This window comes from Semicossyphus pulcher, unplaced genomic scaffold, assembly GCF_022749685.1.
Source record: "Semicossyphus pulcher isolate SPU_LCO1_2020_fin unplaced genomic scaffold, fSemPul1.0.p SCAF_5, whole genome shotgun sequence".
NCBI classification, from domain to species: Eukaryota; Metazoa; Chordata; class Actinopteri; order Labriformes; family Labridae; genus Semicossyphus; species Semicossyphus pulcher.
This window is the reverse complement of record NW_027211726.1, coordinates 14,783,181-14,808,257: the sequence shown is the minus strand read 5'-3', so window position 1 is coordinate 14,808,257 and position 25,077 is coordinate 14,783,181. Positions and strand designations below refer to the sequence as shown.

The window sequence follows — 25,077 nt, the reverse complement described above, 5'->3', positions numbered from 1 at the left end:
TGAAAATTTGTGTTCTCCACACTGCCGGGAAGGCCTGTGGGAGTTCTTTAGAAAAGGCAGGACTTGAATAGTCACCGGTGTAATGAATGCAGTAGCTCTCCTCTCAAAGTGCGACTTCCTGGCATACAGTAGACCTCAGGGGGAAATACCTTTTCTTTAACGGTGAATGCAGCATTATGTCCACTTGAGCGTCCCACATATATTGTTACAACTACTCCATATTCCCACCTAAACATGTTGTGCAATGGAGTAGTAGTGGCAGCGTGTATGTGGCAATACTTGTATTTTCTTTGAGGTCAACTGTCCCCTCGAGGATTCATTGTTTCAGAGGCCCATTTTTCCCGCCTTCTTATTACAGAAAAATAAAGCACTACTACTTGATGTGTGTCCATGTGTGTGTGTGGTGGGTGTGGGGAGTGTATAGGAAATGCTTCTGCCTCTCAGAAGCCGTATGTCTAAATTTAGAGCCCTGTGCCTCCACTGTCCAACCGTCACAAGCAGGGTCGGACTGTCGGCCGCTCAGGAAAGAGACTCGAGGCTCGTGCTGAAGTTAGGAGAGATTGTAAATGAGCTGATCTGAGAATAACACATTTGTTCTTCACACGCCCTGAAACAGAGTGGCTAAAAATACCCATACTGCACAGAGGTCAAGGAAGTGCAACCGCAATGTTAATGCATTTTTTTCTCTCTCTGTCTTTTTTCTCTCTAAACACATTTAATGAGATAAAAGTGAAACTGATTAATTTACGGAGAAAACTATAATCTACTTCCACACCTTCCGTCACAGAAACTGCAAAATTGTTTTAATTTGAAGCTGCAAACTCCTCCATTACACCCAGACACATACTCGTTTCACAGGAGCAATTACTGCCGTGATTACATTTGACAGAAGTGCTACCACAGTCAAAATTTCAATGCATTTCCATTTCTGACATGTTTTTATACCCTGTCAGGCGCTTGCCCCTTTTTCTCATCTGCTGAGTGCAGGAAGCAGCATTACCAATATCAAATCTTTGTCTATTTGATTACGAGATGTGTCTGTTTGATTGTCTATTTGAACAGCAGCACCTCCTTTACTGACTTAGTGCCTGACAGACACCCCCTCCTACACACACACATCCTCCCCTAATGTAATTCTGCTCTGTGACATTGTTTGTCAGCTGATTACAGGACGGTGCCACACTCGGTTTCCCTTTGAGTTTGCTTTAATGAGCTGTGTCATGTTATTGTGAACGAGTGGTGCGTTTGAAGTTACCTACATGAAAGCTGTTAATCCTACTAGTGGTGGTGTTATTGAGTTTTTATTGTGCGCTAAAATGACCGCTGACATTATAGAAAAGAGGAGGAATGAGCTCTCAGTATATAATATACCCTCTCTCTACACTATTATGGAGATGCATTTCCAATTTCCAATCAGGATCTATGCATTCATACCCGATGGCTTTGTTTGGAGTTCAGTGTCGTGCCCAAGAACACTTTGACATGTGACTGTAGCAGTTAGGGATCGAACCCCCAACCTTCCAATTGAGAGACAACTGACTCATCCACTGAGCCACAGCCGCCCAATACTATTTAACAAAGCAAAGGTACTAGAAACATCATAAATGTTAAGTAAATGTTAGGTAATAATAATAACATTCATATTTATAGTTATAATATGATACACAAAATATAATACAATAGGTTTTGGATATATTATAATATAATAATATTACACATAACACAAACTAATAGATATAAATATTATAAACACAATCAAGTTGTCAAGGCAGATGTACAAAATAGGCAGAGCAAAAGTGCAAAGACATTTAGTCCAGTTCGGTGGCATGTGCAGATGTGTTGTACAGCCTGCTTGAGGTATGTAGGAAACACCTCCTGTATGTATACCTATCCCTCCTTATATGCCTAAAAATGACATTTATACACTTTTAAAATCAATTTCCCAGTAAAAACTCTCGCAGTAGTACGTTTTTAATCCTCTAACGCCCTCTAGTGGTTTAAACGAGTAGCGCCAATCTCTGCCGCAGCTGAGGTCACAACAAAAAAAACATGGCGGCGCCCAGGAAAGCGGCCGTGGTGCTGAAGGCTGTGAAGAAAATAGCGATTCAGTTCTGCCCGTTTGAGTCTAATGTCCGGTCCACACGGTAAGAAGTGTTTGTATTGTGTCTTGCTGAGTCGAAGAGTCTTTTTTTGTAACTTGCCTGTTGATAAAAGCCGTTAATTGACAATTAATCGACAGGTAATGTTAGCCAATAGTCACTACAACCACAAGATCAACCGTAGATAATGTTTTTAGGCTGTTTTAAAAGTAGCCAAATTACGTTTTATGAACTTATTTGAATGATTCAAGAATAGAGAGGGCTTCTCTCGAGTTTCGGACGTATTAAATAATCCTCCTTACTCACATTTCCTTCTCTGCATAGCAACTGTTATCCATATTTACTGCATACACGAATTACTTGATGCTACATTTTCTTCCCTGCCATACTTATAGTTACCTATTGAGGAAAAAATCCCTCTTATTTCAGCCAAATCATTTTTTATACCCACATCCTGTATACTGAAAACGACACGTTTAGCCTGGAACGGTATCCTAATATTTTGTCTGTCATTTCAATAAAAAGTTGCATTTGGTTTTGTTCACTCACCCAGGTGTTTTTAATTCCCTAATGAGGCTGCAATATACGTCAGTGCACTTTACTAACGTCCTCTTTCTTTCTTTCCAAAATAAAAGTACTCTTAATTTCCCTGATGATGAAAACATCGGCGGAAAAATGAAACATCTGCCGATGCCTATATACTATTTTCAAGCCATTATCTGCAGATACTGATAACGTACCAATAATATTGCGCTTCCATAAGAGGAACAATTGTATATACTATCTTTTATGCAGTGCTTGAAGAAGTATATTCAGAGCTGTTACTTTAGTATGTGTACCAACACCACCTTGTAAAAGTACTACATTTAAAATGGAAGTATAGAGACAGGAAGTAGAAAATGTCAATATTCAGGTAAAATACCTCAAATTGTAGTTAAGTACAGAGTCTTTCATAAATGTACCATGAGGGCTGAAATGTAATCAATCCGTGACATGCTTTTCCTGCCCCTCAGGGAGTTTCTGGCCATGGTGGGCTCAGAAAAGATCAGATCAACCAACATGAACTGTGAGGTGATAACCACAGTGAAACACAACAAGTCTGAACCCGTTGTGGATGTTACTTTTGGTAAGTTTTACCTGACTACATTCAAATGTTAAGGAGAAGGTACAGTATTAAACAGTGAGACTTTATGCGGCAGCGTGATGGCTGGCATTGTTTGAACCCAGTGAAGGTATGTGAAAACAGTCATACGTTAGGAATTTTATTTTACCAATAGAGAAAACTTTTGTTCTATTCAGTACTGTTTATTCAGGTGTGTGAACCACTGTAGATTTTTCTTGCTACATTTCACTTATTATTTTATACTATATAGACATTAAAAGTCTAAATAACTAAGGCTTAGTAATTCTCAAAGCAAGGATGTTGAATTCGGCTCCTATAAATGGTAAATGGACTGCACTTATAAAGCGTTTTTCTAGTCTTTGTGACCGCTATCACATTCACACCCGTTGGCTATGCCACCGGGAGCAGTTTGGGGTTCAGTGTCTTACCCAGGGACACTTCCACATGTAGACCTGTAAAATGATGATATTAATGAAAACATTGAAAACAATTACACATTTAGGTTTCGTTGGAGAGACGGAGTTAAAAAAGATGGACAGCAAATTAACAATAAACACCTAAAGGCATCATAATTTGTATGGAGAACACCTGAACTGCAATACTTTGACACATTGATATCCTCAGATTTGCCATTTTTAAAATCACTTCATTTAAATTTTAATCTTAAATAAGCAAGAAATGACTACAGACATCTTAGGTCTTTTTAAAAAGCCCCTTAAGATATGTTTGTGTTGACAAAGGATGTACAGGAAGAGGTACTTGACCCAGTGGATCCATTGTGGTGAACTGGTGGGAGTAATTGGGAAAAGGGCTGGGTGCTTTATCAGTCCAGCATCATGTTTGTTAAATACATGAAAAGGTTTCTCTATAGACGCAGCACAGCGCAGAGCACGTACAACTCTGCACACTATGAATAAGTCTGGGAGTTTCATGCTGATGTTGTTACTGGATGATATCACACAAAAAGTCACACCCATGAGTCAAGTACTTTGCAAAAGTAAAAATGTCTGCCATAGGTCAGCAGAGCAGCGTACGGATGTTTTCCATTGTGTCCTGCTTGACTTCTGCTAAGAGTAACTATTCACCTATTTGCTTCTCTTCCTCCTTAAACAGAGGGATCACACATTGTGTCCCATTGAGTCATCTCATTGTGTCTTTGTTTTTCCTCTAACACAGTAGACGGAGAGAAGCTGTTGATGAAGGGAGCACATTTGACGAGCAGCGAGATGATGAGTGCATTTCAGTCACGGTGCGCGGCCAAGGATCCACAGGCCAAAACTGCACTGAAAAAATAATGACGCTCATGTTTAATGTCTGTGTTGAATTTATTTGTATGTATAAGCATATTCTAAGATGTTTCTAATAAAAGAATTTCATTTGAAAGTGATGTTGCTGGTGTAAGTTGACCTTTGAACTCTGCATTGATTGTGATGTGATGCAATTTGGACAGACATGATATTGAGTCTGTTGCTCCAATTCCTATTAAATCAGGGGTCCAAATTCCTCCCCTGTCACAGGATCAAATCACACCACGTTGTTCTTTGCTCGCAACATGATCTTTACTACTGTCAAATTAAAACACCCCCTTGTTTATGGGGAAGTGTAGTCGTTCGCCCAACCAGCTATGCTTATTTACAAACTGCTAAAAACATGCTGAGATCAGTACAGAGTCATGATGCGTCCTTGCATAATGTACCATTTTCCTGATAACACAGACCTTTCCAGCGTTTGAGAGAACATTATGCAAGCTCCAACCTTTGACACAGCAGGCTCAAATGTAATTTGGCAGAGTTTTAGATTCAGCTCCACTGAAAAAAAACAACCTTTCACACAGTCACAGATAACTAAATCCTGTCCCCCGTGTTAGCTACTCTCCATCCATTAGCATCTGTAATTTAAAGAGTGATCCCCATGGACGGCATGTTCCTGATTATGTTTATTATTCATGTTTCAAGCTTAATAACCTTTCATGTCTTCTGCTATACTGACGTAAGAAAATGTGCAATCTTCTAATGAGTTACCAATCCATGTAAGAAATGCTTTAAGTTGTGACCAATGCTTTTAATAGCAAATAATTCATGAATGCTTTAAAGATAAGTAAAAGCCATGAACAACATCATATTAATACAGTTTTAAATGTTACTAATCCATTATTCAATGCTAATGAGGGTTCTTACTTCCTGATACGGCATTAATAAAAGCCTGCAATGAAAATAAATCATCAACAGGGAAATAAAGCGGTTTAACCAACAAGTTTGAATATGAAATTGATAATAAAATGAATATATGGTATTTGGTCTAGCTTGTCTGCTGCTATTTGTAGACAAAAGATTTTCCCAACCTGGCAACCCAAATTCCTATTTTTTTAACCATTAATAATTCCACTAATAACCATTCACAAACATAGGGCATATGATTAACATTTACTCATCACACTCAAAAAATCCTTTAACAGTTTCCAACTTGATTTAAAGTCATGACAATAGTTGTCGTATGCTAACAGAATAGCCGCTGTTTGCTTTTGTTGTTGGGAAATTACACTGCACAGAAGTGACAGATATCCACATAGTTTAGATTTAACAAACAACCAATCAACTATGTGTGTGGGGGGAAGCAATTTAAAAGCCCCTTTATTAGAAAAAACAATTATCTACGGATGCTACTAGCTAGAGAAGCTAGAGGCGGGATTTCAACGCTCTGTTGTGTGACGTCGCGGGCTGTGATTGGCTCCTGCCGCGTTGCTGGATGTCGGGCTGGCCCTTTAAAAACGCTCCGAGTCTGTTCCCACACTGGGCGCAGGCTGAATCCAGAGTCACTCCACAGGTTGTCGTTGAGGATATCACAGCAGAAACTGCAAACATGGTTGAGAAGTTTGTTGGGACGTGGAAGATGATTTCCAGCGAGAACTTTGACGACTACATGAAAGCAATTGGTAGGAGAGAGAGTGGTTTAAGGTAGTTTGTAGAAAATAACACTTACTGTAGGCTGTCATTTATTAGCTTAATGGTGAATTTACTGATTATTAATGCTAAAGGTGCATGCCGTTTTGTTTCTCTGTATTAAGTATATTGTCTTAAATGTGATAGAAATGCACTGAAGTTGCTTTGAAAAAGTTTGGTTAAATTATCTAATAAACATATAATTAATTGGTTAATTAAACGGACTTCCAATTACTTAATTTGCACGCCTACGCAGAAATATTTTTATAGATGCATTTATATGACCTTACCCTCCCACTGCGCAGGTGTAGGATTTGCGACCCGGCAGGTGGGGAACAGGACCAAACCCAATCTGATAGTAACCGTGGACGATGATGGGACTGTTTGCATGAAGTCTCAGAGCACCTTCAAAACCACCGAAATAAGGTTCAAACTCAACGAGCCTTTTGAGGAGACGACTGCTGACGATAGGAAGACGAGGGTTAGTTTGTGTGGTCTGAGGACAGAAAAATATCCCTCCGCCTGAGTCTTTTTCTGTGCTGGAGTTAAAGCTTGTCTGTGTTGTGTGCTCTGCAGACCGTGGTGACTCTGGACAACGGCAAGCTCGTGCAGAAACAGAGCTGGGACGGCAAAGAAACAAATATCGAGAGGGAGATCACAGATGGGAAATTGATAGCGGTAAGGATTGAGTTTCTGCTGACTTTCATGGGTAGAAATAAGACCAGATAGCTTGGTGGTTACTTAGCAACTCTTGTCTATAACTTTAAAATGCCTTTAACTAGTTATTACTATTAAAAATTAATCTCAGGCTCTTAACACTGTTTAATTTGAATTTTAATTAATATAATATTTACACCATCAATGTGTATTTTAATTTGTTAACTCTTAAGCCCCCATTCTGTTATTTTTTAACCTAAAATGCATTCACAACCCTATATCTAAGGGGTTAAAATAACAAATACAAATGTCATTGCTCTGCAGGAAATCCTAATGCAAACCAGGGGAAGCCATATAATTAACTACTTTGAAAACAAAGTATTCCCTAGTGCACAACAGGAAGAGTGCAGTTATATCATACGAGATTATGAAAATCCGATGATAAAGCCACTTACTTCTTTTAAGAAGCACAGAGCATCAAACAGGATTATACTTTAGGATTATGCCTCTACAGCTTATTTTTTTTCACAAACCAATATCAAGAATCATCATGTTTACACCTCTTTTAACCTTCTTTCCCCACAGAAATGCATTATGGGAGACGTGGTGGCAGTGAGGACGTACGTGAAGGAGGCGTGATGGCGTCCCCTCGGCCCTCTCGTCGGATGCACTGCTGGATGACAGGCTCAGTTCAATGAGCGTATACTACCAAACTACAGTCATGGCGTGTTCTGCTCTTACTCTTTCTTTATCTTCGCTGTGTTGCCAAAAATTTAAATTTCCGTGCCTTTGTTCTCCAACATGACACATTCGGGTTCATTTGGAATTGTTGTGGTGATTTGAATAAAAATGAAATTTGTCAAAAAAACGTGTCTCTGAGACTTTGTGGTTAGTGTTTTCAATTATGACTTTAAAGCATTACGACTACTATTGCATGCTGAGTAATGCTTTTCAAAATAAGGGCGCCAATAGGAACATACCACCTAATCTGACGAGCTGGTTTCCTGCTTGGTTCCCATGGTTAAGGAATTTTACTGCAAAATTCCAGATTCAATCACTTTTTCCAACTACTTTGGCAATAAGACAAAAGATCCAAACATTTCCTCTACTTAGAGGTCAAAAGGTCAGCCGTCAGCCGTTGTGATGATGTATGATGTGTGTTGGCAGGGACTCCTCGAGGAATGTGAAGTACCACAGAGCATCACACAGGGAGGTCAGCCAGGAAATGTTCCCCCTCTTCCTTTTTGGGAGGTCGAACATTTCCCATTGCTCGCGTACTGGCATATTGAACATACATGGAGAAGCGAAAAGCATTATGGGTCATCCCCGCAGACGTCCACACCCTTTGGCTGCTGGTCAAGTGGTTGTGTGTTCCTGTGTGTTTGGGGGAGGCAGGGGGGGATTGTTCCAGAAGCAGCGTCCACTTTCCCATGACAGGAAAAGGGAGACGATAGCACTGATTGGAGGTAATAACTAAAACAGCTGAAACAGGTGGAATTGTGGGCCAACAGTCCTGTTCCCTCCTGTGCGGACAATGGGACAGGCTTAAGTCGAGGACGTACCGTATTTGAACTTTTGGGAAGATGCCAAGTGGATTAGAATATCACAGTGGGCGGGTAGCAAAGGTCAAAGGTCACCAGTGTAGAGTTGTATCAGTGTCTCATTAGCCATGTTTTAATGCCTAAATTAAAAGAGGTACAATATTCTTTATACACATAACCTTCTACCCAATCCCATCCATTACAAGAGGAAACATACTTGGTTTATGTAGCTGCACTAGGGGCCCGAGCTCTCTAGGGGCCCCTTAAAGCCCCGGCTTCACTTTGTGAACTGTTTTTTGGTCATTTAAGTGCTCTTGAATTTGTTGGGGAAATTTCTACCACTAAAACGTACAATATTCTCTGTAAGCATGATCGAATTGAATCATAAGTTTGCTATGATTTCAGCATAATGTGCTCATATGACACTACAGGAAGTTGTGTGAATTTTAAATACTATATCATAACCCTTAGTTGATGTTAATGGAAAATGTTGCCATCACGCTCTGCAGTACAAAACTACAGCTCGATCGAATTCACTTGAACGCCTCCATGTCTGCATGGATACTGTTGGAAACGCTTGGTATCCTCTGTGCACAAAGTGTGATCGTTTTCTCACAGTCAGAGAGAGAAAAGATCACATCTGCTCCGGATTGACTTACAGGTGCAGTGCTTGTGATCCACAGGCTTCTCCGTCACTTTGTTTGGGTAGCTGCGGGGAACGAGGCAGATCTCCAACTCCCTGTTTTAAGTCGGACATCTTGACTTGATGGTTCGTGGTGTTTAAAAAAAATAATAAAACAGGACTTGGGAATAATAAACTGAACATAAGTCAAATGAAATACTTGAATACGTAGGAGCTGGATGGTATAAAGAACAAACAACCATAAACATTAAGAGTGAGCATGAGGCTGAACATCTGAAATAATATTCCGATAGCTTGAGGCCAAACAGGATGGACAGCGGAGGAAAAGGCCCTGATCTTCTAAACGTTGCATCAGCAGAGCGCTTTCAGAGAGAAACTTAGGAAGCTGTTCAGGAAGGAGCGTGATAGTGAGAGGCCCGCTGAGAGTTAACGGGCAGTGATGGACATGAAAACAAAGGGATGAACTGACGGTGTGACGTTCTGTTTGGGTCATCCTCAAGTTAGGACATTTCTTTGTAGTGTAATGCAAAAGGAAAGACTATATAAATGTATCTATACTATATGCTTTTAACAATGCTGCACCACCCTAATGTCAGATGATCATAACTCGTATCCACAGAGCTGCAAAAGCACAAAACAAACACAGAAAAAGGCTGAGCTTACCTCATCAGTGTGGGAAATGGCAGCAAGTCCTGGTCTGTAATATCACAGTGACCAGACTGACCAGACCAAAATTTCCCATCATCACGAGAAAACCAGCGTTGTTATCCTGAGATAATGATACAAATTAGTCGAGATGACGAGAAAACAACTGAAATTAAATTGTTATCACGAGAAAACCAGTGTTGTTATCTCAAGATGACAAGATACAGATGTGGAGATCTCCAAAAAAAACACCCGGAATTAACTTTATGTAAATTTATGTTGAGATAACGAGATAAATAATTAGAGATTTGAGAAAACAACCAGAAATTCCTCATTATTACGGGAAAATGATAATCAAATAAAATGTATGGTTGCATGTCTGCTTAGGGTTCTGTAATGTACAACTCACACAATGTAAACATCCGATTTTCCCACTTTATTGCATGTTGTGTGTCTGCATATGTTATATTGTGTGTGTGTTATCCCCTGCCCGGTAGACAAAGGTATCTTGTTGACACAACAGAGAGATTGTCTTGGACTTTAGAAGAATGAACTCACATCCTTTGCATAACATCTGGAAAGCGCCACTGGAGCTGCAGCGTGTACACCCTTCCTCCACTTGTCCTTAACGCGGTCAAACACAAACAGCTTTTATGTTTAAGTGGATCAACAGAGCTAAAGACACAGGATATATGACCTTAATGTCAACTTTCTAAAGACATTAAAAAGGTCAGCAGACTCTTTATTTTTTCCGACTAGTGTTCTTTAATTCAGGGATGCTGATGGAGGCCTAGCTGAGGAAGATGTGTCGTCTACAGTGTCTGGAGTTGTACATTTTCAGTCACAACAATGTAATCAGTAAAGCAGAGAACAGAATTTGAGCTATTCTAACCAAGGATTACAGGATATTTTAACTTGAATAAGGAACAAACTCAGGGACAAAATGTTTCCACACCTGAAAAAATGTGAAGATAAGCCGGGGTTACACAGATAACAGTTAAAAAAAGGGGGAAAAATCACTTCAGCGCTGTTGGTGGGGGGTTAAAATGTTTCAGCATTTAAACAATGACACACACATACACAAAAAATACTGCCTGGACTTCGGCTTCACCACAACTTGATGTCAGCTTTCTTCCCGGGCCTTGGTGTGGAGTCTGACACACTTTGGTTTCAGGGAAATTGAAGGAAAAACAGATGACAGCACAAATGTCTCTCCCACTTGTTGGGTTTTTCGGCTCAGGTTTCTGTTACAGGGTGGGGACGACCTTGGGATCAACTCCCACCTGGGTACATCTCACTGACTCACTCATTGCCTCAAAACACTGAACAGTTTTCCCTCCATCCTCTCCGCAGGACTTCTGCCACCTGCTCTGACCCAGGATCAGTCTCCAAAGGCAACCACGCAGCCGGACAGAACTATGTCAGCTAAGGCCCCACTGATCTGCAGGGGAGCCTGGTTGCCATGAAACAAGCTTTCTTTACACTGAACGTCGCAATCTAGTTTTCCTTAAGAGTGCACTCTGATTTCATCAACAGGTCTCTGGGTGTTATGCAAGCTGTGCTCGGGCTGGTCGCGCAGAGGCAGGCTGTTATATTATCTCCCCGAAACACTCAGAGAGACCGGGCTGGGATTCCAGGAAGGGACGCTGTTTAGGATCAAAGATAGCAGGAAGAGCTCAGGATGAAACCAATCAATCTAAACGTTCAGGGTATTTCAATTAGTATTTTTAGCTTAGGCTATGGAGGAAGTTGAAGAAGCCTCTGGGTCTGAAAAGAGGAGCCAAGGCCGAAGTACCTTAAACCTGCAGTCATGCCAATGTCTGCTTTAAAAATTTGGTGGTGTAAACCGTTGATTTCAAGTCTTCTTAAATACAGCATGATGTCCATTTAGGAAATAATACCTTGTTCAGTGTTTGGATGTACTAAAAAACATTAAAGTGACTTGAATGGCTGATTATGCCAGCCAAAACTAGCATCTCAGTGATATCACTTAAACCCGGATTAACCTTGCTAACCAAGCTAGCGTTAGCTTACAACCCATTGTTTGCAAACCCCTCGCTCCTCTCCGGCTCCATCTCCATCCTCTTATCCAAATGTCAGTTCCTGCTCTGAAAAACCAAGATGGCCGTGGCAAAAATCTGAAGGCCTCAAATTTATAATCTACAAACCAATGGCTGATTTCACTGTGGCTACGTCCGCCTCAAACAATCAATGAGTCATGAGTCAAAGTAGACTCACATAGATGTCAACTGCTTGACAGTTTTTTTTGTCCATTCTGGGCTTCTGTAGAAAGATGGCATTGCAACATACCGCAGCTGACTCTATTGACAAAACCTACTCCTTGTGTTGATACAAAGAGCTCATGCTAGTGAAAAAACCCTCCCACAATCATTCAAATTTCACCAAGGAGCACTTCCGTTGTGATGAATGGATATGGTCATTTTGTGTGTGTCTGAATTTGCATTGTTTCTAAATTTGCAAGTCATTGGAAATGGTTTGGGTCATTGCAGCATGTTGCCTCTTCTGGGCCACCGTAGAATATATGAAAACCAATGTCTCCTTGAATCTTACACAATGAACTTTTAGTTATGCTCCTTATGAGCACAATTTTTCATTTCATTTAGGCAGTTAGCTTACAGTTTCTTCTGTAGGATTAACGTCAATCCCAACAAAGTGAAACAGATTAGAAAAAAAAACCTCAGCTCTATTTTATCTTTGGCTTCCAACACATAAAGGTCAGAGGTCACAGGCTCAGCTAAACAATGGGGACAGAAAGCCAACAAGTATGAGACACTGTCATGTGTTCTCAGTTCTTTTGTTTTAACATTCATTCTTGATAAGATAGGTTGAGATGGGAGCGCTGGTTCGGCTCATTGGATGGAGCATGCGCCCCTTTGAGGCTACGCGAGGCGGCCGCGGAATCGACTCGACCCTTTGCTGCATGTCATTCCCACTCTCTTCTCCCCATATTTCCTGTCTCTCTTCAGGTGTCTGATCCAATAAAGGCAAAATAGCCACACAAAAAATCTTAAATTGAGATGGTGGCTTAATGCTTTGAAAATGTCCTCATATGACTCTCTTAATAAAGTGTTTCAAACAATGCAGAGCCGACAGGGCCTGTGTACTGTATATGAGGAAGTACATTTCCCCTTTGAGGACAGCTCAAAGAATCATAGTTTTCCAAGCGACCCCAGCAGGAGTTCCTGTCGAAGCTCAGAGCCAAATAAACCCCTGTGAGTTATCGTAAAGCTCAGAGGAAGGATGTTGGAAGTCTTTAAAGTGAGGCTATACCAACCATACACAATGGTTTACCCCAGAGAGCCCTGCAACCCAAACTCTGCGCACGACATATGCAAGCATGTTTACCTGCCTGTTCGTTTGTTCATGTGTCTGTGCTCAAAAAACAGACGACGGGCTTTCCTGGACGTAAAAAAAATCAGGAAGTCGTCACAGCGTTCGGCTAATCCTCTTCTCCAGCCCTCACTGTTTGACAGGACATGTGATCTGTAATCCCGGGGGGGAGATGGTGATGGAGGAGAGAGGAATGCTGCGATCTTTATACTCACGAGTCCCTGCTTGAATGTACAGTATGTGTGACAGTGATAAACCAGATGGGAAATAGCATACAGTATCTGTTTGTTCATATCAAACTATGTTTGTGCTCAACCCACAGAAGAACTCGGTGACTCTGTTGCATGCCGAGCAGTTTGTTTTATCTCCGCAGCGTGAAGAGCGAGAACAGAACTTCAAACATCACATTATTACACATCCATATCAGTGAAAAATGCATTACTTTAAATAATTATTAGCCAACTATGAAGAAAAAATCAGCCTTACCCGTGAAAATAAAATGGGATGTTGCAGCCTGGTCTTCTAGGAACTAATTTGCACCAGCAAAAGATCAGGACATTAATCTAGTGTTGCATGTACTAGATTGTCCAAGCAGCGATTGCATTGCCATTGTAATGTCATTAGGAAAGCTGTTTAATTATATGTAACTGTAATTTCTAGGAGATTGGGTTCCCTAAAAGTGAAGCCAAAACATCTCTATCGCCCCCTGCTGACTGGCTGCAGTGTAGGTCATAAAGCCCACCTCCTCCATGTTAACAGATGGGACATGAGTCAAACTATAAAATCAAAATACACGCCAAATAAATGTTTCTCAAACATGGTTTCTGTCATTATAGTTAGTTCTTAACATGCTGATTTACGTCCAAGTGTTCATTTTTCCGACAAGTTTATTTTCAGTTAGTTATTTGATGCTGTAAAAATGATGATTGACAGCTCTGTTAACAAATAGTGACAGAGTTAAATGACAGAGTAGAGGAGGAACGGCAAGAGGAAACTGAAACAATCACTACAGTCATTGAAGTTTACATATCTGTGAACGTCTGCTTCAGACCAACACAAGAAGCTGTTCTGCTGTTAAACACGCCGACATGCGGGGTCTTTGCTGTTTTTTTCCTTGGTAATTTAGGTGTGTGTTTTGGTTAGCAGAAGAGGCTACAGCTGCTCCGCCCGCCGATCTCTTCTGCGCAGCTCTGGCCAAATGACGTGGCCAGCGCAAGATGCCATCACAGACATCACAGTTTGTAATTCTACCTCTCCACCAGAAAAACCACCCGCCTGCTTGTGCCAGACATCAACAGTCTGCTTGTTACTCTCTTCGTTACAACACAAACAGAGCAAGTTGTAAAGGTGATGGGAAAATTTTTCTATGGTTTCTATGCCATAAGTATGCCCCCAGACTCACTGACCTTCTATTGCAGGTGGTATGGCTGAATGGTGTTGATGTTTTAAAGGTCAGACTATGCTGTTTGTCTGCCCTGGTTTCAATGGTGTACTGTTTTTTTTTTAATCAGGTCACGTAGTTGCAGACAGAAGCAGAGAATGAGCGACTGAAGCTCAGACTTTATACCTCACATTACTTTGTGTTTAGTACCGTGTGTATGTTTGTCGGTTCTTAAGGGGATTTATTCAAGTTCAAATTAGGTGTATGTTGTTTTGAAGGGGTCGAAGTGACCAGTACAGAGGGTAAAGCCAATAATGGTACAAATTTAAGCTATAAATAAGGGTTGGGTTCTCCAATACTACTCTTTTTTTTCAAAGTAATTGATGTTTGTCACTGACAGTTTCGACTTTGTTGAGGAAACTTTGATTTAAAGCACAATAGGCGGTCAGGAAAGTTGGCCTGACAGACACTTTGAGACGTGCCGCAGGCAGCAGGCACTTCCCCACAATGCGCTGGAAAGATAACCTCAGCCTCTGATAGGCGGGAGGAAAACGGAAGCTATTAGTCACAGACTGACCTTTCTCCAAGTGGCCTTTTAGCAGCATGAACCCAAACAACCAAACCTCTCTGAACCCTTCAGGTTAGATTTATTTAAAGTCCATAAATTCTTTTTATAGGATTATCAAAGTCTATTTCCGAGGTGTCATCTTTCAGTAGTCATAGTACTATGAGTCAATCTATTAGCTTAACTATTTGTAGGTCAGGACTGAATTTCTTTATTAGGATTAACTGTAAAATTATAAATCTAAGGTCTTTGGGTTTACAGCTGTTGGAGTCGACGCCCGTGTGAAACTCACCGAGAAACGACTCGGCTGACTTCCCCACAATGCACAGCTGCACATTAAACAAACAAGCACCTTCTGTGCGCCGACTCTTTTGTAGGCTCTTTCTTCTCTTCAGGCACTTTTGAAGGAGGAAGTGGAGCATGTGACTAACGGTCAAGATCCTGACACCAGTGCAATGAAATAAGAGACGGGGGGAGATAGGGGTTAAAGTGGGGCATTGTGAAACATCCAGAGAAAGCTACTGCACTGGTTTCAGACTTAAGAATAATTCATTGGACTAAAAGAAGTTGCAATCGAAAATTTCACAAGTAAAATATTTGTTGTTGAATACAGGATAATGGTGACAAGTCTGTTTTTTGTGGCTTTCTGCACATCCTCTCCGTTATCCGGAACTACGTAGACGTATGGCCTGGGAACCAGACGAAACTGCAAGCTCATGTTTTATTTTCTCTAGCAGATGCATCTGGTCCTTCTACTGTCCAGACAGACTTCCATCCTGCTTGGTTCACGTCAAAGCTATTACAACCGTTTATCTAATATGCGGTTGGTTAAGGCACCCTTTAGGCGTCTAAACAACCAAGATGGCTGCCACTGATGTGGAATGTTCTGAATATGCTACCGCATCAGTATTAAGTCTGAAATGTAGTTGTTTATGTTTATTGAAGGAGGTGTCCACTGTAGTGGGTAATGGGCTGAGAAGTAGTTCCGGGGGAGAGAAGAGTAATTGTTATAAAGCTACGAGAGCTGAGTGAGACAGAAACAGTTAGCTAACCTGTTTGTTGTTTTACGGAGACACCACAACCACAGGTTAGCTGTTGCTGCGACAAGGAAATAAATTGGGGCTCTGTTGAGCTAGCAACGCACATCACCTCCTCCTCGTTTTTCCTCCATCCATCTAGCTACCCCTCAACGCTACAGTATTATGTTGAACTAGCTACCTTCAAACATGCTACCTAGCCTAGCAGACTACATCACATGTTTTGTTGCTAAGATTGGTTGTAGCATCCACAGATGTTTTGATCCGTGCCCGTTGTTCCGTCAGGTTAGTAGACATAAGTAACATGTTAGCAAACAGTTGCCTTTTTATGCTAACCACAGACATTGAGCAGCATTAGCATTAATTTTGAGTAGTTTTCCCATTGGCAAGTGTTAGTCAAATACTCAGTTCCCTTTCAGCTCTGTTTTGGTCTCTAACATCCCTTAGGGGGAAATATCTGATTATTTAGCTAGCTTAATGCTAAACAATTGTTCACCAGCTAACCACTAGCTTTGTCGGTCTTCCATTTGGTGCTGGGCAGGTATGGCACAATTCGTTTTGTCAAGGTTTGTTTTTGCTAAAAAACAAACAGCTGCCTGCTGCTGGAAACACCATTAATAGGAGCAGCGAGTGGGAAACAAAACAGCTAGCTTAATGAGGCTAAAATGCTATGTAGTGCTAAAGGGAACTGCATAGTCTGGTGACGATTCTCTTTGGGTTTGTCTCTATGAATGACACCTTTTACATTACACATACTTAACTAACAATTTGTTTAGTAGTGTAGTAGAAAGAATAGTATTGGTATTGTAACAAACCTCTCCCTTCGTCATCCCAGTGTGACATCAGCAGGGGAAAGGAAAGTATGTATCCAGACGTTAAAGGTACAGGAAATTAAGAGAATTAGGTGAAGGATAAAGAGAAGAGGGGAATTTGCTGGAAGCAGGAGCCGGTGGGAGAGCGGCCGTACTCCCACTCTCCCCTTGGGTGTTCCTGTCAGGGCTCCAGGGAAGCAGACATAATTCACTTAATTGGTTCTCACTGTTACACATAAGACACAGCAGAATCTCAGAGGGATTTTTTCTCTTCTCTGGGCCAAAGGTAGCAAGGACTTCCATCTGCTGTCTCAGCAAATGAAACTTTGCTTCCAGTCACATATTTTCCGGTATTCAACTGAATAAAACAACATTTATCGTTACATCCTTGTTAATTTGATGAACGCAGCTAATTTGAAAAGGTATAAGCGCAAATCAAAGTGGAGGAGAGACTGTGTAAACATTAAAGAGTCTTTGATCTCGGCATGAAATCAACAAGTTAAAGACATTAATCCTATTCCAGACATTAAAGAACTACTTCAAACATGACATGCAGAGGTCACACTCTTCAGTCGCCTCATTATGGCGTGATCTCACCCATTGATGGATTTTCAACGCAACATAAACAGTCAGTAAGTTATACATAAATCACATGATTGCTCCCCTCCCCACTCTCAAAAACAGGACCTGAGTGACCCCTTACCCCACATTCCCTGGATGACTGACCAACGCTTTGTTCATTTCTTTAACCTGCGACCCACCAGGCACATTCTGACGGGGCTGTATCAGTGTGTTTTAACCTTATTGTGCGCTACGAGCTTGAGCCAGTGCGTGGTTAAACAAGGCAACATGCCGGTACAAAAACAGAAGAATAAAGCCGAATCTGCAGAAACCTCAAGCTCGACTTCCCACATGAGCGCAAGTGGAGTATTTCCCAACGGGCTTTCTGACAAATGTATCTAAATGATGAATTTGAAGAGCCAAGAGACACTGCTTTATGTATGGAGCTCAAATCACAGTTGACTAAGGCCTGTGTAATGCTGTTATCTGTGGGAGCCTTACGTAAACTGACTAAATTCCACATAAATGTAGGAGTCACTCAATCAATCCAGTGTGAGAAGTCAGCGCTGATGAATTAATTGAAGAATTCATGTGTGGTAGTTGTAGGTTGGAAGTTCAGATCGTTGACATGTAGGGCGCTGTTTTGCTAACTTATATGCTCATTTAATTTAATGCCAAGCGTTAGATGAGAAGATTGTTACCACTCGCATCGCCACGTCATTAAATATAAGGCCACAGCCAGGAGTTAGTTAGCTTAGCTTAGCTTAGTGTAAAGATTGAAAGCTGGAGGAAACAGCTAGCTGACAAAATTCTAAAACTCCAGTGGCTCCCTTAGCCTTTATTGTTACTGTGAGGTTGCTACGAAACTGCCTCCCTTTGTTTCTGTTGTTTATGGTAAGATAAGCTAGCTACCTGTTGGCCATAGCCACATCTTCAGTGTACATAAGGGGACATGAAAATGGTGCTTATTATAATATTTAGTGCTCGACAGTTCAAACTGTTGAACTATTACTTTAGCAGAGGATAAGATTAATTTAACCTCTTACATTAATCGAGTTCGTGCCTGTTAGCCTTCAGCAGAAAAAGCTAACAGACGCTTATGCTCATCTATTGCAACCCTGACAAAGATTTTTTTCATTCTTTTTCATTCAAGGACTCAACAACGTTAGCACAGAGCACAAAAACACCTGACTCCGAAGAGAACGCACATAAAGACCAAATACAGAGACATTTTTGTGCCTAAAGACTCGTTGTGAGCAGTTATTTGGTGACCTTGTTCCCTCAGTGTATGTCTAGGAGCACGGAAACATCGCGTATAGACACAGCAACCTTTTTCAAAAGAACTGTTTGAACTGTGTGAACCTTTAGGTCAATGAACGTGCCACTCGCTCTCCTGTCTGCCTCCACACTCAGTTTAATGTACAGACATACTGTTAGCAAGCATATGTGTGCGAGAATTAGCAAAGCAATTATGGTGAAGCCATGGTAGAAAACACATTTTGCCGGTGACATTAAGGAAAAATGAAGCATGAAAATGTTACTACGGACGAAAAAAAAGGGTGGATGATGTGTGACATTAGAGTGCCTTAACAGTACACTTAACCCCAGCAGAAGAGCATGTGCTTTTTGTAACAGAGGCGCACTTTAGTGGCCCAAGAGCCCCTATTTTGTGAAGTAAGAGTTAAAAAAGAAGCACAAATGTGTCCTGGTTTCTAATGTTTCACAACTCACTGCAATGTCTTTGCTTACTCTATCCAAGATGGTCTTCTTATGGCCTTCACTGTACTACACACCTGTGTTGACTTGGGAGTAAAGGTAGCCAATAAGGTACATACTGTGAGTTCTGTTGATGTGGCAGTAATGTCCAATATTTGCTAAAGATACCCTTATCTCATGCTGATTTGGCATATGATGTTTGCCTCCTGTTCGTTTTATTTGCAAATTATTATTGCAAATGTTGCAGATAAAGGTATCCCACAGTTGTCATGTGCAATGGATTAAATGTATAAAGGAAATAACAGGAAAAAAGCAAAAATTATGAATCTTTCAAAATAAAAGTACTGACTGTTACTTTAAAACTGCAGTATTTGAATTACTGTATTCAGTTACTTTCCATGACAACAGTTACGAGCTCACCCACCCCTCTCCCATCAAACACACTGACACTATCCCAGACACACACACACACACACACACACACACACCTCCACCGCATTAATCCCAGCAGGTTGTTGGGTTCTATGGGGGTCAGCGTTTGCCGGACGCAGCTTTTATTTGGGCCCGATTACTTTTGGGCACAGTCATCGTATGGCCTCTGTCGGCGGGGATAACGTTCATTGGGGTCGGATTGGCGTCCGCCTCACTGGCTCCATTCAGTTGGGCCAGGCACAATCATTTAGAACTGGCAGACCTAACACCTAACCCACAGAGCCGGGCCAGCCCAGTCAGCAAATACAACCCCCCCAAAACCCCACTGCCTCACCCCTTTAGTAATTAGAGAGGAAGGGGGAGTAAAATGAGAGACAGGGCGAGACAAAGAAAGAAAGGAATAGACACAGGGAAGGTAGAGCAGAGATGGATGGAGGAAAGTGGGAGACATGAGAGAACCTCCTTCATACTGGGGTCATTAATAAAGCGGGGCATGAAAAAACGAACCAGACAGTGTGTATGTGTGTAAGAGAGAGAGAGAGAGAGAGAGAGCAAACATATCTTTCATCACCTGACCAGCAAGCAGGTTTTTTTAATCAAAGCCGTTTCCGCAGCCGCTCTCGCTGAGTTTTGAGTTTTTGACCCTGATGGCCTCTGTTGCAGACCACTGATTTGTGACTGAACTCAGATGACCAAAATCCCTGAATGTGGCTGCAGGCCAAACCCCCCATTCCTGAGACATGCATCTAAATAGTAAAAAGTACATTAGCATGTGTAAAAAATATGTTATGCACTTGACCTAAGACTAACAAGACATGATTAAAGCTAGAAAATGTTTCCAGAACTGTGTATATGAGGATTTATTATTGCGTAACATTATATAATTAATTACATAATAACATAAATATCATTATATAGAGATTTCTCTGAAGGTTTCATTTGGTGACTATTTTGCATCAGTTGACCTCTGCTGCTCTCTTGTGGAGGCACCACAGGTCTTATTCTTTGAGTTGGACCAAGAGGAAGAACATTTATTTCCTAAACTACTTATCATAAAAATATAAGTCAGAGTTCAGCGTCATTTACTGCAACTTAAAAAAGGAAGTTACAAATTTCCTATAAAAAGTAAACGCGTCTATTAGCTTCACATGTTGTCCTTAGTTCAATACACATTAAACAAAAACAACAATTTAGACAAAATTAATTTAGTTAAAGTTATTTTTCTTATATTCGGCACCGTTATGTCCTTATTAATGGTGCAATAAAAAGTCTTACATGCAAGTGTTAGAGTGAATTTTGTACCTGAGGGTGAAGCTATTAGTGAACGTCAGGAAAATACACTGGCTGCCCCTTTAAATGGTTCATACCATTATTGACAGAAGGGGGGTTGTAATAACCTATTTCCAAAACATGATGACATTTCCTTGATATCTACGGCACAGTCGATGTATGCATTTTAATTCTGATTAACACATTATTGTTACATTCAAGTAACGGAAAAAGTATACGTGACATCAACCTGAAAAGTAACGATTGGCGTTGAGCGGTCCGGTAACTCCCTGTATTCAGAAACACACTTAGCGCTGCTAGTAACCGGCAGAGCGCTAATGAACGGAGTAAAGGAATTGTCAAAGACGCTTAAAAGATTTTCATGTCAAATTAGGAGAGACTGTGAAGTGGGTCAGATATGTTTGCGGGTACATCGAGTGGCAACCGCCATGAAGGCCCTGAAAACGATGCTAAACCGCCTCAGACCACCGCTACGACGGAATACTGCGCTAAGTTGCAGCAGTGGATGTGGCAGTATTACTGGGGGTATGCTAACTGGCAGAGCTGGCTGAGTCTTACAACTCTGCCCTTCCCTCCGCCGTGCACTTTCCCTCCGCCGGGGACAAGTGCTCAGACACCGGGTGCACCTGCCTCCACCTCCGGGCAGCAGACTTATGATCCGGCAAACTGGTACAGCTACCCGTATCCTCTCAGTTTCCCAGCATCCTCTCCTCATCCGGGTGTTGCTCAGACCGGGCAGAGCTTATCTGCGACCCCGGTTACAGCTGCTGATGGCCGGACAGCCCAGCAGCAAAATGGGAACCCACCTCAGGCAGGTACGGCTCTGTTTGACAGTAAACTGCTGTAGTAGTCAGTGGCCTACTTTATTCACAGCCTACTGTTCAGCCTCCGCTAATGTGTGGGCTTTATTCTGTATAAGCTAGGTCATGAGTCTGGTGGGAAGCCTCGTTGAAACAAGCTTAAATGCTTACAGTCATTCCAATGATTATCTTAGTGCTCTGTTAACCTATAATAGGGTTCTATAATTGAAACCACGATGCATTGTTGTCAGTCCAAACCTCAACATTTTTAAAGATAAATAAGTTATATTATAAAACATTAAGGAGCTCACATTTTTGACTCTGGAAATATGCAATGCTTTTGCTTAAAAAATGACCAACAAAATATATACCAAATTATGTTCTGTCTGTTTTGTTTTTTTACTTAAGTTGTGAATTTATTGTTGTAGGCTAAAAAATGTTCTTATTACACGTCTTTCATCTGCTTTACAGGATGGGAGTACACCATCCCCTCTCCTCTGCAGAGGTTCCTCGCTGAGACAGTCGACTTCATCATCCTGTTCTGTGTGAAGGCCACCATCGTGCTGTGGATCATGCACTTGAGTGGAATGAAGTGAGTAAAGAAAATCAAACTCTGATGTTTAATATTAAAAGGACATATGAGCATACTTTAATGTCAATCTGCACTGTCTCTCCTGTTTAAAGGGACATCGCCAAATTTATCACCCACTTTATTGTGGAGGAGATAGACGAGAACACGTCGATGGAGGACCTGCAGAAGATGATGGCTGTGGCTCTGGTCTACAGGGTGTTAGTGTGTGTATATGAGGTGGGTGACCTTTTTTTAATATCGTAATGTAATGCTGCATTTAGTTTCCTTGAAAATAAACTCCCCATTTCGTCCTTTCATGTTCAAGACGAGCTGCAGCTTCTTTGAAACCTGCTTGTCTAATTACACAAGTCAGAGTTCTTGTACAGCACAACAGTGCTGCCCACAGAGGACAGTGATGCAACGTTGTGTACATTGTTGCCTGATATTAAGTCATGTTTCGCCGCTCTTGCTCGACTTGTGAGGCAGTTGCTTGTTTTCCCAGGTGGGAAATACCCCTGAGACATTTAGACTCCGACTAATACCATCTGGCATGTTTCCTTCATCCGTAGAGTTTGACCTTGTTTGTATGAATTAATTTCATGCCTTTTTACTCCTGCATATGACAGAGTGATTTAGTTAACCTTCTTATAAGCATGGTTAGCAGCCCATGGGGTTTTTAACACATGTCCTTGTTCTCCAGGTAATCTGTATTTGGGGTGCTGGTGGCGCCACACCAGGGAAGTTCCTGCTTGGCCTGCGGGTGGTGTCATGTGACACATCCACTCTGATCCATCCAAACCGAGTCCTTGTAGTACCAGCATCTAATGTTTCCCTCTCTGCGTGAGTGATCACATACTGAATACGTTACTTTTTTAATTAACAAAGCACCAATTTTAACGACAGAGGTGTAATAAAATCTGGATTTGCCATTAAATTCTCAATCTTGCTTCATATTTCTTGTCTTCTCTTTCACAGCTCCACAGTGCGGGCACTCAACAAGAACTTCTCCATTGCCTTCCTCTTTCCCGTCTTCATCACTCTCCTCTTCTTCCAGCACAACAGGACTGTGTATGACATCGTGGCAGGCACCATCGTTGTCCAGCGCAGAGAGGGCAGATAGCCTCTCCTCCTGCAGCAGACTCTTCTACACCTGGCAGGTTGATAACAAGGTGCTACAGACCCATGTGAGCCGAGTGTCAAATCCATTTCTTCACTGGATCAAACAAGGACTTATTGAATGCATACCTGTTTATACCTGGAGCGTTGGAAGTAACTCAAAAGTATTGTATTTTTTTTTTTGCAAAGTATATTAAACTGAAAAGCGTGCAGCTGTCCATCAAATGATTTTAATATTAATATGATTTCTAAGTCATAATACTATATTGTTTGAACCTTTAACTTTGGTGACCCCGAGACTCTGTACCAGGTTTTCACCATGCTTTTTTTTACAAACACAAACTTATGCAATCAGCAGAATTTGGCACAGACGATAATCAAACAAGAGTTCCACACACGGGGTCTTTAAAACATGGATGAACATAATCCATTTTTTCTTATATGCTTTGTTCCTTTCTTCAACTTATTAATGATAAATCAAATGTTTGGTTTATTAATGATTTTTTGTGTTGCTTTGTGTCTCTTCTTAAAGGGCCAGTTCGCCGATTTTCAGCCTCAGTCCTATCATGTTATTATGGGGAGCTAATGCCATTATGGTAGGGAAAAACATGCAATTTTGCTCTGTGCCTTTGGAGGACGCTATCCGCTTCTCCAATGGGCCCTGGAAAACCTCCACCAGATTACGTAAAACGCGTCATCTGGCAGAGGCCAGGGAGCTTGCTAAACTACACTTCCTCAATCTAGGACGCCCGCCTCTGATGTCATGTCTCGTTCAAAATCGTCAGGTTTTAAATGTGGACTCCAGACCTGAAGATTTTTTAGACGATCCACCGGTATATTCTCGTCGTATTTCGGATTCTGTCCCGCTCTGAGCCATCGCCTGCAGTAAAAACAGTAGTATTACACTCCAGCATCTCTCCCTAGGCCATTCCTTTCAGAGGGAGCGGTGCAATGCATGCTGGGTGTTGTAGGAATGTAGAATGGGCGAAACCACGAGCTGTGTGTACAACTTCCTCCACAGCTATGGCGCCAATTTCAAATATTATCGCTTCTATCGATTACAGAGAGCACCAGCTTTGACTGACAGGGGCTTTTTCCAGGGGAGGATTGCTCCTTTTAGCTCTAAGACTGAAGAAAAGGACTCCAGGATTGTTTGTAACCATTGTTTGTGCCTGTAGATATAAGGATGCAGGAGTATTGTTTTGCCACATTTTCCCCACACTGAATTCAACGTCTTCAAAGTTAAAACATAACAAATAACGTTTATTAATTCCTTGCTCATACTATCTGTTTTCTGATTTGTAATTCTTGTGACTCAGGGCAAACTGTTGCATCAAAGAACCACGGATCATCTGAACTTCTTTTTTAATACTCATGTCAGATTTTTAATTATTATTAGATTGCTGCACAGCCAAGGAAATCATGCGATCACATTTTGTAATAAGATTTTATGTATTACATATATGTACAGGTACGCTCATGTTGAATGTCCAACAATGCAGTAAGATTTTCAAGAATACTTAAATTATTAATAAATATTGTCAAGTTCTTTAAATAGGAGTGTTGATTATTTTACAATTGTATTCTTCATTTCATCAGATCACCGCTGGACATTGTGTCTCACAAAATGTCCTTGTTACTGCAGAGGAGATTACTGTAGCAGCCCTGTAGGTCTATTGTCCCCTAGCCTAAATTAAACTTAATTGGTTTTGCTTATTGGTCCAGAGGACAAAGTTTCTATACATCCTTCTTCTGAGCTGCGGCTTTGCACAGAGGTAAAATTTAAAAAGTTTGGAGT

At 41.2% G+C, this 25,077-nt stretch overlaps 3 protein-coding genes across 4 annotated transcripts; all 3 read left to right on the top strand.

Annotated features, from left to right (window-relative positions):
- The first annotated feature begins 2,049 nt into the window (after positions 1-2,049).
- On the top strand, positions 2,050-4,570 carry mrpl53 (mitochondrial ribosomal protein L53). The gene is made up of 3 exons (XM_069682036.1): positions 2,050-2,144; positions 3,113-3,225; positions 4,399-4,570. Exons 1-3 carry the CDS (start codon positions 2,050-2,052, stop codon positions 4,515-4,517), a joined length of 327 nt encoding a protein of 108 aa, XP_069538137.1. The 3' UTR covers positions 4,518-4,570.
- Positions 4,571-6,026: 1,456 nt separating this feature from the next.
- On the top strand, positions 6,027-7,673 carry fabp4a (fatty acid binding protein 4a). The gene is made up of 4 exons (XM_069680910.1): positions 6,027-6,154; positions 6,467-6,642; positions 6,738-6,839; positions 7,404-7,673. Exons 1-4 carry the CDS (start codon positions 6,082-6,084, stop codon positions 7,455-7,457), a joined length of 405 nt encoding a protein of 134 aa, XP_069537011.1. The 5' UTR covers positions 6,027-6,081; the 3' UTR covers positions 7,458-7,673.
- A 13,453-nt stretch (positions 7,674-21,126) lies between these two features.
- Positions 21,127-24,779, top strand: fam8a1a (family with sequence similarity 8 member A1a). 2 transcript variants are annotated; one of them, XR_011309461.1, is made up of 6 exons: positions 21,127-21,607; positions 22,064-22,184; positions 22,277-22,400; positions 22,864-23,003; positions 23,139-23,847; positions 24,400-24,779. XR_011309461.1 is itself a non-coding variant. In XM_069681795.1 (5 exons), exons 1-5 carry the CDS (start codon positions 21,190-21,192, stop codon positions 23,281-23,283), a joined length of 948 nt encoding a protein of 315 aa, XP_069537896.1. In that variant the 5' UTR covers positions 21,127-21,189; the 3' UTR covers positions 23,284-24,779. The 2 variants fall into 2 exon arrangements, 1 of the variants encoding a protein (XP_069537896.1); XM_069681795.1 differs by having other exon boundaries at positions 23,139-24,779.
- Positions 24,780-25,077: the final 298 nt, after the last annotated feature.

Excerpts from the sequence above, each read along its gene's own strand:
- fam8a1a (XM_069681795.1), top strand. The coding sequence starts at position 21,190 with ATGTTTGCGGGTACATCGAGTGGCAACCGCCATGAAGGCCCTGAAAAC. Across the intron at positions 22,401-22,863 it reads TGTTAGTGTGTGTATATGAG|GTAATCTGTATTTGGGGTGC; the intron begins GTGGGTGACCTT and ends CTTGTTCTCCAG. Across the intron at positions 23,004-23,138 it reads TCTAATGTTTCCCTCTCTGC|CTCCACAGTGCGGGCACTCA; the intron begins GTGAGTGATCAC and ends TCTCTTTCACAG.
- fabp4a (XM_069680910.1), top strand. The coding sequence starts at position 6,082 with ATGGTTGAGAAGTTTGTTGGGACGTGGAAGATGATTTCCAGCGAGAAC. Across the intron at positions 6,155-6,466 it reads CGACTACATGAAAGCAATTG|GTGTAGGATTTGCGACCCGG; the intron begins GTAGGAGAGAGA and ends CCCACTGCGCAG. Across the intron at positions 6,840-7,403 it reads CAGATGGGAAATTGATAGCG|AAATGCATTATGGGAGACGT; the intron begins GTAAGGATTGAG and ends CTTTCCCCACAG.
- mrpl53 (XM_069682036.1), top strand. The coding sequence starts at position 2,050 with ATGGCGGCGCCCAGGAAAGCGGCCGTGGTGCTGAAGGCTGTGAAGAAA. Across the intron at positions 2,145-3,112 it reads TCTAATGTCCGGTCCACACG|GGAGTTTCTGGCCATGGTGG; the intron begins GTAAGAAGTGTT and ends CCTGCCCCTCAG. Across the intron at positions 3,226-4,398 it reads CGTTGTGGATGTTACTTTTG|TAGACGGAGAGAAGCTGTTG; the intron begins GTAAGTTTTACC and ends CCTCTAACACAG.